At 32.7% G+C, this 12,485-nt stretch overlaps 1 protein-coding gene across 1 annotated transcript; it reads left to right on the forward strand.

Moving 5' to 3' along the window:
* Positions 1-510: 510 nt before the first annotated feature.
* On the forward strand, positions 511-12,269 carry LOC106110359 (mitochondrial glutamate carrier 1-like). The gene is made up of 8 exons (XM_013292174.1): positions 511-717; positions 1,080-1,128; positions 2,724-2,858; positions 3,565-3,714; positions 5,984-6,117; positions 6,976-7,168; positions 7,645-7,785; positions 8,810-12,269. Exons 2-8 carry the CDS (start codon positions 1,091-1,093, stop codon positions 8,946-8,948), a joined length of 930 nt encoding a protein of 309 aa, XP_013147628.1. The 5' UTR covers positions 511-717; positions 1,080-1,090; the 3' UTR covers positions 8,949-12,269.
* Positions 12,270-12,485: the final 216 nt, after the last annotated feature.

The following is a 12,485-nucleotide window of genomic DNA, read 5'->3' on the forward strand; positions in this document are numbered from 1 at the left end:
AGATTAATTTAAAAAAAAAACACCTTCACATTATGGTCACAATGAACACAAACAATAAGACGTGTTTAAATCAGCTCAGAACCGGTTCAACAGATCAGCTCATTTAGCCTTGAACCATTGAGCTACGACTCAACAACTGAATTAGCATTTCGTGGATGAACGCGATCTAATACTATAATTATGGAAAGTGATGAGCCGCAAATTGCCCAGAGACTCGCAACTACTACAATCTTACCACTGAGCATACACATTGAGTTAATCTGTGAGTCGATTGCCTGATCTGCTTCAGCCACAAATCACTCCCAACTGTGATCTGTAGGTTACCAATTTAAGTTTAGATATTTCGGCTCATAGAGACGTATGGAAGAGCAGTACATATTGTGTGCCGACATTACGTATGGACAAGGGCAGCCGGTTGATAACTGAAATAATTTAATGAAAGGTATTTTTAGTTTTTTTGGGTGATACATAACTATTTTTGAAGTGCAAATAACTGGCAACAATAAATTGACAGTTTAATTTCATGATGGGTGAAATGACTTTAGTTCTTTAGGTCCTCTGATTAAATAGACCGTATATTACATCTATCCATCCATCCTACAATCCCATATTCTATTTCAGGTCCTAGGTTATTACAAAATTTTTCCAGTATACTATTTAACAATTTACCGGTTAACTTCAACAGCGATTCCTCTTCAAACATTTGTTCGTGACAAGGTAAATATGACATTACATTACTATTTTCTTTACTATCATTTTTTATAAATACATTTTTTTGAGTTGACGACCTAATGTATTCTTGATTCGGCTATTTTTTCTATTTTCGCTCTAACACTGTAACATGAAACTGGAGTGTTAGGTAAAAGGGTGGAGACGGTATTGATTTTCAAACTACAATTTAATATTTGACTAAACTGTGTAGTATTTTTTATTAGTTCTGGAATTAGACTAATGTTGGAAATTATCTAACCAGAATTTTTTTGTATAGAATTTAATTAGTATGTACATTTGCTCTATACAATTCAGTATAAGATAGATATAAAATAAATATTTGATTTTTTTTCAAACTTTTTTGACAGAAAACACAAAAATGAGTAAGCCGGAAAATAAGAAACCACAAGAATTCCAGTAAGTTGGGTTTATTTTATTTTAAAACCATAGAGAATAAAATTAATCAAATACAGAATAGACATTAGAATCATTAAGTTACAAATGCCTCAATTTTATTGTAAACTTAGTTATAAAAATCATTGCTTAAAACCACAATGTTGCTTACATCTTTCTAATATTATCAATGTGAATGTTTAAATAGATGGATGGATATCTGAAGGTATCTCCAGATAGGCTTAACAGATCTTGTTAAAATTTGGCACAAGTGTACAGCAAAGTCTTGAAGAACACAGACTAAGTCGCAGGCAATAGGTTTTAGTATTACATAACACTTATTCCACAACTTATATTATTTCAACTTTATTCAAATAAGATTGTGAAGTTTCATTGTCAGCTTTGTTATTTATGTCTGCAGTATATTAGAGAAGATTGTAGAAGAACCAAATTCTTCAACCATAATTGTGTAGAAAATCAGTTGTTTTACCTTAATAAGATTCTTACTAGGTGCCCATATTTTTAATATAAATTTCCTTTTTTGAAATGTTAATGTTAACAAATTAATTTCTTACACTTTTTATTAAATATTGTTATGCATTTTTTAAATATGTTTGATATATTCAACATTTCAATTACTTAAGTTAATTTTTTATCAATATACAGTTCAAAAAAATTGCCAGTGTTTAAAACTATTTTTTACAAATATACCAGCTTTTGCCTGTGACTCCATTTATGTGGAATTGAAACAAACCAAGGGATGAATAGCCTATGTGTTCTCCCAGACTATCTTCTACATCTGTACCAACTTTTATCAAAATCCATTTAGCCGTTTAGGCTACAAACTAACAAAAATCCATCCATCTAATCTTTCGCATTTATAGTATTAGCATGATTCTAAGGTCAAAGCTGTTTTAGTTAAAGTAAAAAAGAGTAAAGTACCATTAACATAGTTTAGCCTCACAATGATCACTATTTAACTAATTATGGGACAATTTAAATTAAGTATTGTTTAAATAAAACCTTAAACTCTTGGGAATAGAGTCTAAAAACCATTGCATGTATCAATTTGTTACTGTCATTGAAAAGTATAGACTCGAACCAATTTATCTTTATGTCGGAGTTTTCATTGCTGGTACACATGTACAGAAACATAGGCATCACCCTCATTCTCTTTAGAAAAAAAAGAACCGCAATAGGTTTTTTATAGATATTTCTCTAGTGGAAATTCCCTGTTATACATGTTAAGATAATAAAACAGTGAATTTGCTTAAAGAACATGTTAAGTTGGCAAGTTAACTAGTTTGTCTCAAGGTGACTTTTGCATGCAGACTTGTATCTAGTAAATTTAATTTAATTTGCATATTATACTTATTTGTCTGCTTATATTTACTTATGAAAGATTTTGTGAAACAAACACAAGATTTTGCATTACAATACAACAGTATAAACGCAAACTATCTCTGATTTTTGAGTGCCTTTGACGGAAATTCTAAAAAACAATTTTGTGACGTCATCAACAAAATTCTAATACTTTGAATAAACAAAGATAACAATATTTTCGTTTAAATATTTCATCAGAATCATAATAAAAACCCCATATTTGTTTTTAATTTCAGTCTTCTGCCAAAAATCATCAATGGCAGTATCGCGGGTATTGTCGGAGTGTCCGTGGTCTTCCCCATCGACTTGGTGAAGACCAGGTTGCAGAATCAAACCATCGGACCAAAGGGCGAGAAGCAATATGCCAATATGTAAGTGACTTACAAATCTTTTGTGTTCCAATCTTTATCTTTTGTTACCACGATACCTGAAATTGTGTTCTACACTGTAGTGATACAGCTGTCCCCCTCTAGTAACTAGCTGTTCCCATGCGGCTACATCCACATGAAATTATTATATCAAAATTCAAATGCACAAATGACAACAAAGGCCTTTGATATTAGATAACAGTTACCGTTACCATAGCAACCATGTTTTGATGTCAGCTTTTAGTTTTTATCCCTTTCCTGCATTTCCTTTTTTTTTTTTCAAATTATTTACTCTAAGATTTATAGTGTGAAAATATGTAGTATAAAGCGTATCTTGAGTGTAGGGCATGTTATAAAAAAATGTATTTACTCAAAAATATACTGTGATTGCTGACATCCTACATAACTATGTTTAAAAAAAAATAAAACAATGTTTAATCCTTGTCAACACTACAATTATGAAAAAAAAATTATCAAACACAAAATAATGAGAAACGTAACTAATGAAATGAAAAAAAAGAAAAAAGGTATATTTAAAATTAGTGTTGCAATGCTGACCGGATTGGGCCCTCGCTCAGCTATAAATGCTGGATGCCACTATTGAAGTACCAGCGCTGATCTTCCGCAATCCGCTGATCTTCTTTACACTTTTTATTAATAAAGTAAATAAGGTGTGGATGATTTTTTATGTTATTTGTCCTTTGTCCAGGTTGGATTGTTTCAAGCAAACATATCGTGCGGAGGGCTACTTTGGAATGTACCGTGGCTCTGGTGTCAATATTTTGCTGATCACGCCAGAGAAGGCCATCAAGTTAGCTGCCAACGATCTCTTCAGATTCTATCTCACCAAACCTGATGGGTATGTCTTAACATTAGTTTTCACCACCCTGTGTTCAGAATATTATTATCCTGCTCATTCTGTTTGTAAAAAGAGAGATAACAATATGGTTTGATTAAACTTTTTAGGTAGTAGAAATTTACGGTCAGATTTAACATATCTTGCTTACTAATTTTATAATTGCGAAAGTTTGGATGGATGTTAGCAAGTCCAGAATATCTTAACAGATCTAGATTAAATTGGAATAGGGATAACAGCCCAATAGGGCATAGACTATTTAGTTTTTTTTTTATTTTGGATGTACAAAGTTGCGGACTACAGTTTATATCAATTGAAATCAAAGCGATTCTTGATTGTAATTGATTACAAATGTATTATCTTAGTTGTAGTTTAGATAACATATTCTCTAATAGATATTATTGAGGTAATTGTATTATTGTAACGCAGTGTACAGTTTTTCTATTTCTCATTATTGTTATTTTTTTTTATAACATAATGTGGCAAACGAGCAAGCGGCCACCCGAATCCGCCAAAATGGCGAAGCGACCGCTGCCCATAGACATCCGCAATTGCAGATACGTTGCCTACCCTTATCCGACGGAGGAGACGCACATAAAGAGGATATTTCCCCTTCCTATGCATCTCCTCCACTGTCAAATCCACTTACCCTTCCCATTCTCTCCTTATGAGAAAAGGGTGGTAAGGAGTAAGGGACTTCATTTACATAATGTTTTCAATTATGAGAATATTTTATATATAAAGTGTAAATTACTGGAGAAATAATCCTTTGATATTTAAACAAATCTAATTAAAATATAAGTGGCTACTATTTAAGCAAAACAACCTTATTTCATATAAATATTATAAATGCGAAAGTAACGATAGATGGATGTTTGTTATAGTTTGTAGCCTAAATGGCTGAACGGATTTCGATGATATTTGGTATAGATGTAGAGGATAGTATGGAAGAACACATAGGCTACTTATTTTTGTTGTTTTTTTTTAATACCACGCCAACGAAATTGCGGGCGACTTGTATATGTAATAATGAAATCTAAGGAATTTACGGTTTTTATATATGTTTCATAATAGTATGAGAATTCACATTATTGTATGATCTCAGAAAATTAACTGTTTGCTAATTTTTTGTGTCTAAAATCTATATTATAATGCTTTAACAACACAATATGTAGCTATCAATCTCGTTATCACATCAACGTCAAGATACGAACTGTTTCGTCATGTCTATATATGGATAAGATAGTGTTGACCAAACCCCCAAAACGTGTACTACTGTACTGTAATAGTCGTTTAAACTTTTTTTACGCACGGACACCACGACCTGGAATCTATTCATATTCAATACAGTAGAACCTCGTTAACATGAAAACCTCTATAAGTTCAAAAAATATGTTTTTTCCCATCAGAGCCCAAAACCTCTACAACATAGACCCTTGATAACTCAAAACCTCTATAACTTAAAATATTTTGTTTCCCTTGGATTTTAACTTGTCGAGGTTCTACTGTAGTAGATTTTTGTAAATTCCTACAGGCCTAGAGGCTTTTATGGATATGTTTTACAATAGTCGAATGGTGGGATTAGAACCCTCGACCGCATGATCGGAAATCCGTACGAACCATAAGGCTATTGGCGCAGTTTTTAGGTAAAAGGTCTATCAATGACACGACTTCTTTTTACTATTATCCTATCGTTTGCGCAACTCACTGCAGTCTAATTGGTTATTTATAAGAAGGGGCGAGGTTTGTCTCGCAAGGAACAAGGCAATTTTTCCATAAGTGGAACGCCGCAAAGGACTGACATTATGTTATAGTAGCTTTCGACCGCGACTTCGTCTTTGAGGAATTATTAGAAACAAAAGCAAGTAGCTTAGGTGTTCTTCAAGACTTATTTTGTCCTATTTTATTGAGATCCGTTCAGCAGTAAGCCTAAAGGCTACAAACTCTAACATCCATTTATCTAAATTGTCGTATTTTTAATATTAATATGATTTCAAATAAGGAAGTATGTTAAAATAAAATTCATCTAATGTAGAAATAATAGAAATGATAGCTTTTTATGTTATTTGTTACAGTACAAAATATATTTTTAAATAGAATACTAAGGACCTGTTCCACCAAATTGTAAATTGTCTGACAACAATCCAACGTGTAAAATATGTGATGGAAATATCGGATTTTGTTCCCTTACCTGACAGTGACGTTATTTTTAAGCTATCTGAGCCCCTATCAGCCAGTGGTGGGACAGGTCCTAAATATATTTACATTGTAGGTCGCTACCACTAACGAGTCAGATGTTGGCTGGCGGCAGTGCGGGCGCGTGTCAGATCGTCATCACCACGCCCATGGAACTGCTCAAGATTCAAATGCAGGACGCGGGCAGGGTGGCAGCACAAGCTAAAAAAGGTACATTGACTATACCGCACACAGAATTCATTAACACTTATAGTTGCTTGGTGTATTTCGTATTCCATTTATATATCAAAGCAGATTAAGTAAACATTATTAAATAATACTTTTTTTTTTAGTTTTAATAGTAAAAATATATTTATAATTTTTTTAATGCTTCGAATTTTTGTTAATTAATCAACAAGTGAAAGAAACAATTTTTAAAATTGCACTGAATGTTTAATACTTTTTTTCTAGAGATAAGCTAATAATTCAAAAGAATAATATATCAATTTAAAAAATCTGTCTTGTGTGGTCGCGGTATTACACCGGGCGAGCCGAGCCTGCAGTGCGAAGATGTTGATGCGGGTTCCACTGTTAAAAAAGTATTAGTGGTAGAGCCCGTAAATAGTTATATAAGGATATTTCCCACCCGTCACCCCACTCTGTCCCCACGTGAGGACAGATGAGAATAAAAAGGTTCATTCGTCGTAGCTTTTGCGATGAAGGGACAGTTGAACCTTTTTTTATTTCATGACTAGCTTTCGCTCGCAAATCAAATCGAATAAAAAAAAACAAAAATGGATAGCTTATGTGTTCTTCCAGACTATCCTCTACATCTATACCAATTTTCATCGAAATCCGTTCAGCCGTTTAGACTACAAAGTCTAACAAACATCCATCCATCCATCTAAACTTTCGCATTTATAATATTAGTATGATTACTATGATGGTTCCATCTGTCACCTTATTGGTGATAGTGGGACTGAAAGGTGGGACGGATGAAATTTTATTCTCACATAGGGACAGCGAGGTGACGGTTGGGAATAACCCTTATATAAATGCAGTTGTATTTATGTTGTTGCAACAATGCAGAGGGCCGCAAGGTGGAGCGGCTGACGGCGACAGCGCTGACGCGGCGGCTGCTGGCGGAGCGCGGCATCCTCGGCCTGTACCGCGGCGTCACCGCCACCGCCGGCCGCGACATCTCCTTCAGCATCATCTACTTCCCCATGTTCGCCATCCTCAACGACATGGGCGCCAAGGACGGACAGGCCCCGCCCTTCTGGTGACTTCAGTACACTGTATTCTATACTAGCAGTTGCTCGCGACTTCGCACGCGTGAAATTAATAACAAAAATAGAGCCTATGTCACTCACTGATAACGCTACTTTTTAATGGTGAAAGAATTTTTGCAACCAGTCCAGTAGTTTTTGAGTTATTTCAATACATATAAAAATACAAATCTTTCCTCTTTATAGTATAAGTATAGACTAGTTGTTGCTCGCGACTTCATTTCCGTTGAATTAAAAAAAATTACACACTCGTTCAAAATTGATTGACAATTTTATGTTATAGAAGTTGTGGAATTTCTTCAACTTACTGAGGGTCGATACAGAGATTATTTAGTTAAGTAAAGAGGTTGCATATTTTAAGAGGTTTTGGGCTCCAGTGAGAAGGGAGTATATTATTTTTAAAAGTTATAAAGGTTTTTAAGTTACCGAGGTTTTATTGCAGTATGAATAGGTAATAATACAAATGCAGGTGGTCGTTCCTGGCGGGGTGCACGGCGGGCTCCACGGCCGCGCTCGCTGTCAACCCCATGGACGTGGTGAAGACGCGCATGCAGACCCTCTCCAAGGGCAGCAATGAGAAGCAATATACCTCCATCATGGATTGTATCACGTGAGTCATTTTTATAGAGCTCCCGCCAGCAAACTTTGTTAGTGCGGTTTAAAAAAATGGCCGTCTCTAACTACATTACGGCAGCCTCTCGTAGCAAATACATAGTACCCAGAATTAATAATTACGGCGAATAGAACAATAGGAAAACGTCAATCAATATATCCTCCTGATATCTGAATTAAAATTCAATTCAAAATTCATATCTAAATTCAAAATGTAAATTGTTAAAAAAGTGTGTAAAACTATCTTTTTGAAAATAGTCCATGATTTTTTGTATTTTTATAAACACTATGTAAGTATGTATTTTATACAATTGACACAAAAAAAAATACACAACTACACCACATTACTACACTCTATATAATATTGTGACACCGCACCCGCGGACAAACCAATTATATGGTTTTGCGAGGCTATATTTTAACAGTGGTAGAGCCCGCTTTAACATCTGCGCACGAATGGGCCGGCTCGCCCCCAGCAATACCACGACAACATAGAAAATAGGCGTGAAGTGGAACCAATTCCGCGTTTAGTCTGATGAGTGTGGTGCCGGAGGCATCATTTTAGTCCCTTTCCATTTCCACCCTTTTCTTAAGAGGATAGGATAGGAATGAAAAGTGGATTTAACAGTGGAGGGGACGCATAGGAAGGGAAAATGTCTTAATATGCGTCTCCTCCTCCTTCAATCAAGGGTAGGCAACGCATCTGAAATTGCGGATGTCTATGGGCAACGGTCGAGATCCATTTCACTAGATTCAGGTGGCCGCTTGCTCGTTTGCTATTTTATATTATTAAAAAACTGTTTGTATATATATTTAAACTTTGTTTTTTTGTATACTTTTCAATAAAAAAAAGCATAACTATGTACCGTAATCTTAATGGGTCTCGATATCATTTTTCAAGACGTAGAGAAATGTCTGGAAGAACAAGGCTTCTTTTGTATTTTTTTAATTCCACGCGATACAGTCGCAGGAAATGTCAAGTTTAGTTTTAAATTATCTATTAAATTTATATGTATTTTCAGTACAACATTGAAACGGGAAGGTGTGACCGCGTTCTTCAAGGGCGGGGCGTGTCGTATGATGGTTATCGCGCCGCTGTTCGGTATCGCACAGACCGTTTATTATATTGGTATAGCCGAATACTTACTGGGATATAAGTAAATGTACCCCGTTCCTCTCAATCCGTGTTACTTTGGCTGTTTACGTTGTAAGTTCCTAAAAGGTTCAAATTAATAGCTTTACCGTTTGTTTCTATTTCCGAAATACTAATATCTCTTTTTTTCTCGAAAAGAATGAAAGAGATGTACAAATTCAATTGTGTGAGAATTTAAATTAACATTTTAGGATATAGTTTTTCATTTCTGTTGAATTGGAGTATTTCGATTGTGGAAACAACGGTTATACTTTCTTATGTATTATGCTGGGAGAGTTTAAATAACATTTACGAAATAATATTTAAATATATCCAAAATACAAAGTGAATCAATTTTATATTGGTAAGGTCTCTTTAATTTCTTTTTTGACTATCATATTTGTTGGAAATGTATACTTAGATCTTACATCTACGATTTTTTTTGTTCAGTTAAAAATATGGTCCTTCGAGCAGCCGACATTCTTTTCAAATGTAGGCATAAATTTTATAAATACACGTCAAATGGCGTTTTTCTCAAAATATTAGTATTGGAATTCAGTGTGCAAATGTTAACTGACAGTTGGTCAGTGTTGCCACTTTATCTTAAATCTCTTTGAAAAAAAACTTCTGTGATATTTAAACTCTTTCAGCTATAAAATACGAAGCCAATATTATTTATTAGCAAATTTTGTTTTTTTTTTACGATATCGTTGATTTAACGTATCAATTTGTTAAATTATATTTTTTACATAATTATTTATATTTAAATATGATACTGGAGTGATAGTTAATCATTGAGTTCTCGTTTAAGGCGTATAATAATGTAGGTAACTAGAATGACAGTTAAATTTGAAAAAAAAATAGAAATTTGCGAAATACATGGAAACAATTATATTCATCCCTTGCACTTGTTGAAATAAAAGATGTTTTCTATATTAAAGAAAGAAAAAAATCATTTAACTATGAAATTTAATCGAGTATTGAAAGCATCTATCTCTTTTACTCCACCTATATATCTCTCTTATAACGAAATGTACCAAATGGCTTTTACATTTCCTGTCTCCAGTTTTACAGTGTGGCCATTAAAAAAATGTAAAAGAATAAATAAGTTTTTAACTGCCATTCATATTATACGCCTTAAAACATGAAATTATAATTTTAAATTATTTCATTTAAATTATCACAAAGTTAAAAAACATAATTTATTATATATTTATTTATTTAAATTGCTAAATACTCGCCATAATTGGTTTTTATAATTTGTATACATAGATTTATAATCTATAGGTAAACACTTTTTGGAGGGAAAATTCCCTCAGTGTTGTCATTTATAAAACAAAATGTCATTTCGATAATCGACTCTCGATTAGACGTTACTTTACATGAGAAATTATCTTTAGGTTATAAATCTATCGTTTTACAGTTGTTATAGAAAATTTGCTTGTAAGCGATTTTATGAACAATGACAATTATTAATTTTTAATGTATCCAATGTTTAAATCACACTCAAGCTCGTTAAGTAGCCACTAAAGGAGTTTCTTAGTATAGTTTAATAAATGCACTAAGGAACTACTTAAGTTATTGTTACAGCGACTGTGAGTGGTAGTAAGTGTTAAATGTTCGAATATAAAAAAAATATATATAGGGTTTGTAATGTTATCATAGATGTACAATCTATAGATATCTTATCTAAAGCACAAAAGTGATACTTAAAATGTCTTTGAAAGCCTTTTGTTGAGATAAATTCCTTCAGTAATTTTGCAATGTATAAATGACATTTCAGCTCTTAATTTTTTTTAAATCTGAAGGAAATCAGATTTCCTTTGGGAGCGTAGGTTCGTATCCTACCGGCTGCGCCATGTTAAAGAGCGGGAACATGTAATAAAACAACAAGCTTCAGATGCAGACTGATTTATTTCTCTTTTTCATTTATAAGTGCCATGAACATTGATTCACACATACTGACACTCGTCAAACTTATATTAAATTATATATATACCTATAGATTATACATCTATGTTAAATATTCAATTAATACATTGACAATAATTACACGCTATATAAAACGGGTGTTAGTGTAACTAATTATTAAATTGATGTGTAGCTGAAAATAATGTCAATTTTACGCTATTTATTACACTCGTAGTAGACCTTGACAAACTTTGTTTATTTCTATTCAATAAGTTTATTACCTGTTCAAAATTAAAATTTCTACTGTTGGCATATTTAGACATTTCTTATATGGCAATACTGTTATATAGATGTCATGATTAAATGTTCGGTAAAATCTAGTCCAAAGTGTTTTAAGTAATTTTCTCGCTTATTTAATGTATTTTAAAGCTTCCATTTTTAATTACAATATATTAGGTATAGTTTTTATTTAAGCTTTTATCTTTATATTACTGTCACATTTAGTATGACAGTTTTATTATAGTTATTTATCAATTTTATTTCCGACAAGTAATTGAAAGTAAATTATTGGTATTAAAATCTTAATTGTAATTGTTATCAATAAAGTCTTAAAGGTATAGAACAAGTAAATTAAGTTATAGAATTTTATAAATCTTCCATTCTTGTTAATTTAATTGTTTGCACTATTGGCCGTGTGCAGGTTTGCCGATGACAGAGTATCGTCAGTCAACGCGTGACTTTGTGAAGTCATCGGCAAACCTGTATTTGAGTTATATTGTAAACTAAGCGTTATTGTCAAGGTCTACTCTTGCCCTGGTTAGCCATATGGTCAATTATCCTGAAATTTTTATATCATTGAATCAATTGTTAAACGCACTTTAGCTTATCAGTAGAGCGAAGGATTATGGTAACGATCATAAAAATAAAATTACGATGTTTGTAAAATAATTAAAACTGGCAACATTCTTAAAAGTAATGCCAAATAAGTGTAATAAAGGCTAAGAATAAATTACACACTTTTATTCTCAAGGCTAGTTATGTGAATTTATAATAACCGTGCTAAATGGTTTAGAATCGGTATCGAAAATAAAACTATTTGGTGTAACAGCTTTTATAGGTATCGATATTAATCATTGTAACGATATTAAACAATAACAATATTAACAAATAGGAATTTCGAAATGCAATATCGTTACTTTTATTTTTATGATTGGCCTGAATGTGATGAAAATAAACATGTATTCCATTTGGCCGCAAGCCAGTGATATATGACCTGCCAGTTGTTAAAATGAAGTATGGACCTAGTCAAATATTATAAGTAAAATGTCTTCTGTTATCAATTTGACGAATTTGAAATAATGGATGCTGGTGAAAATTTCATACAATAGAATATGCTTGTTTTAGACCTAGAAGTTCAATAAATATTTATGGAATCTAAATCTTGTTTTACTTTTATTAAGACTTATTAATGAGTTACTGTCGGCTATCGTGAGATATATCATAATTTTCAAATGTGTTTCAAACACAGAACAGTTGCTCTTCGATTGGTTTGAATAAGGTATTCATCAAACACGGACATAAAATTATAAAATCGTCAGTCACATACTTGGACAATTTTACATTTTTTTTATTTGAATTTTCCCAGAATATCGTTT

The sequence above is a fragment of the Papilio polytes genome, unplaced genomic scaffold (genome assembly GCF_000836215.1).
Source record: "Papilio polytes unplaced genomic scaffold, Ppol_1.0 DF820678.1, whole genome shotgun sequence".
NCBI lineage: Eukaryota > Metazoa > Arthropoda > Insecta > Lepidoptera > Papilionidae > Papilio > Papilio polytes.

Excerpts from the sequence above, each read along its gene's own strand:
- LOC106110359 (XM_013292174.1), top strand. The coding sequence starts at position 1,091 with ATGAGTAAGCCGGAAAATAAGAAACCACAAGAATTCCA. Across the intron at positions 3,715-5,983 it reads TATCTCACCAAACCTGATGG|GTCGCTACCACTAACGAGTC; the intron begins GTATGTCTTAAC and ends TTTACATTGTAG. Across the intron at positions 7,169-7,644 it reads GGACAGGCCCCGCCCTTCTG|GTGGTCGTTCCTGGCGGGGT; the intron begins GTGACTTCAGTA and ends ATACAAATGCAG.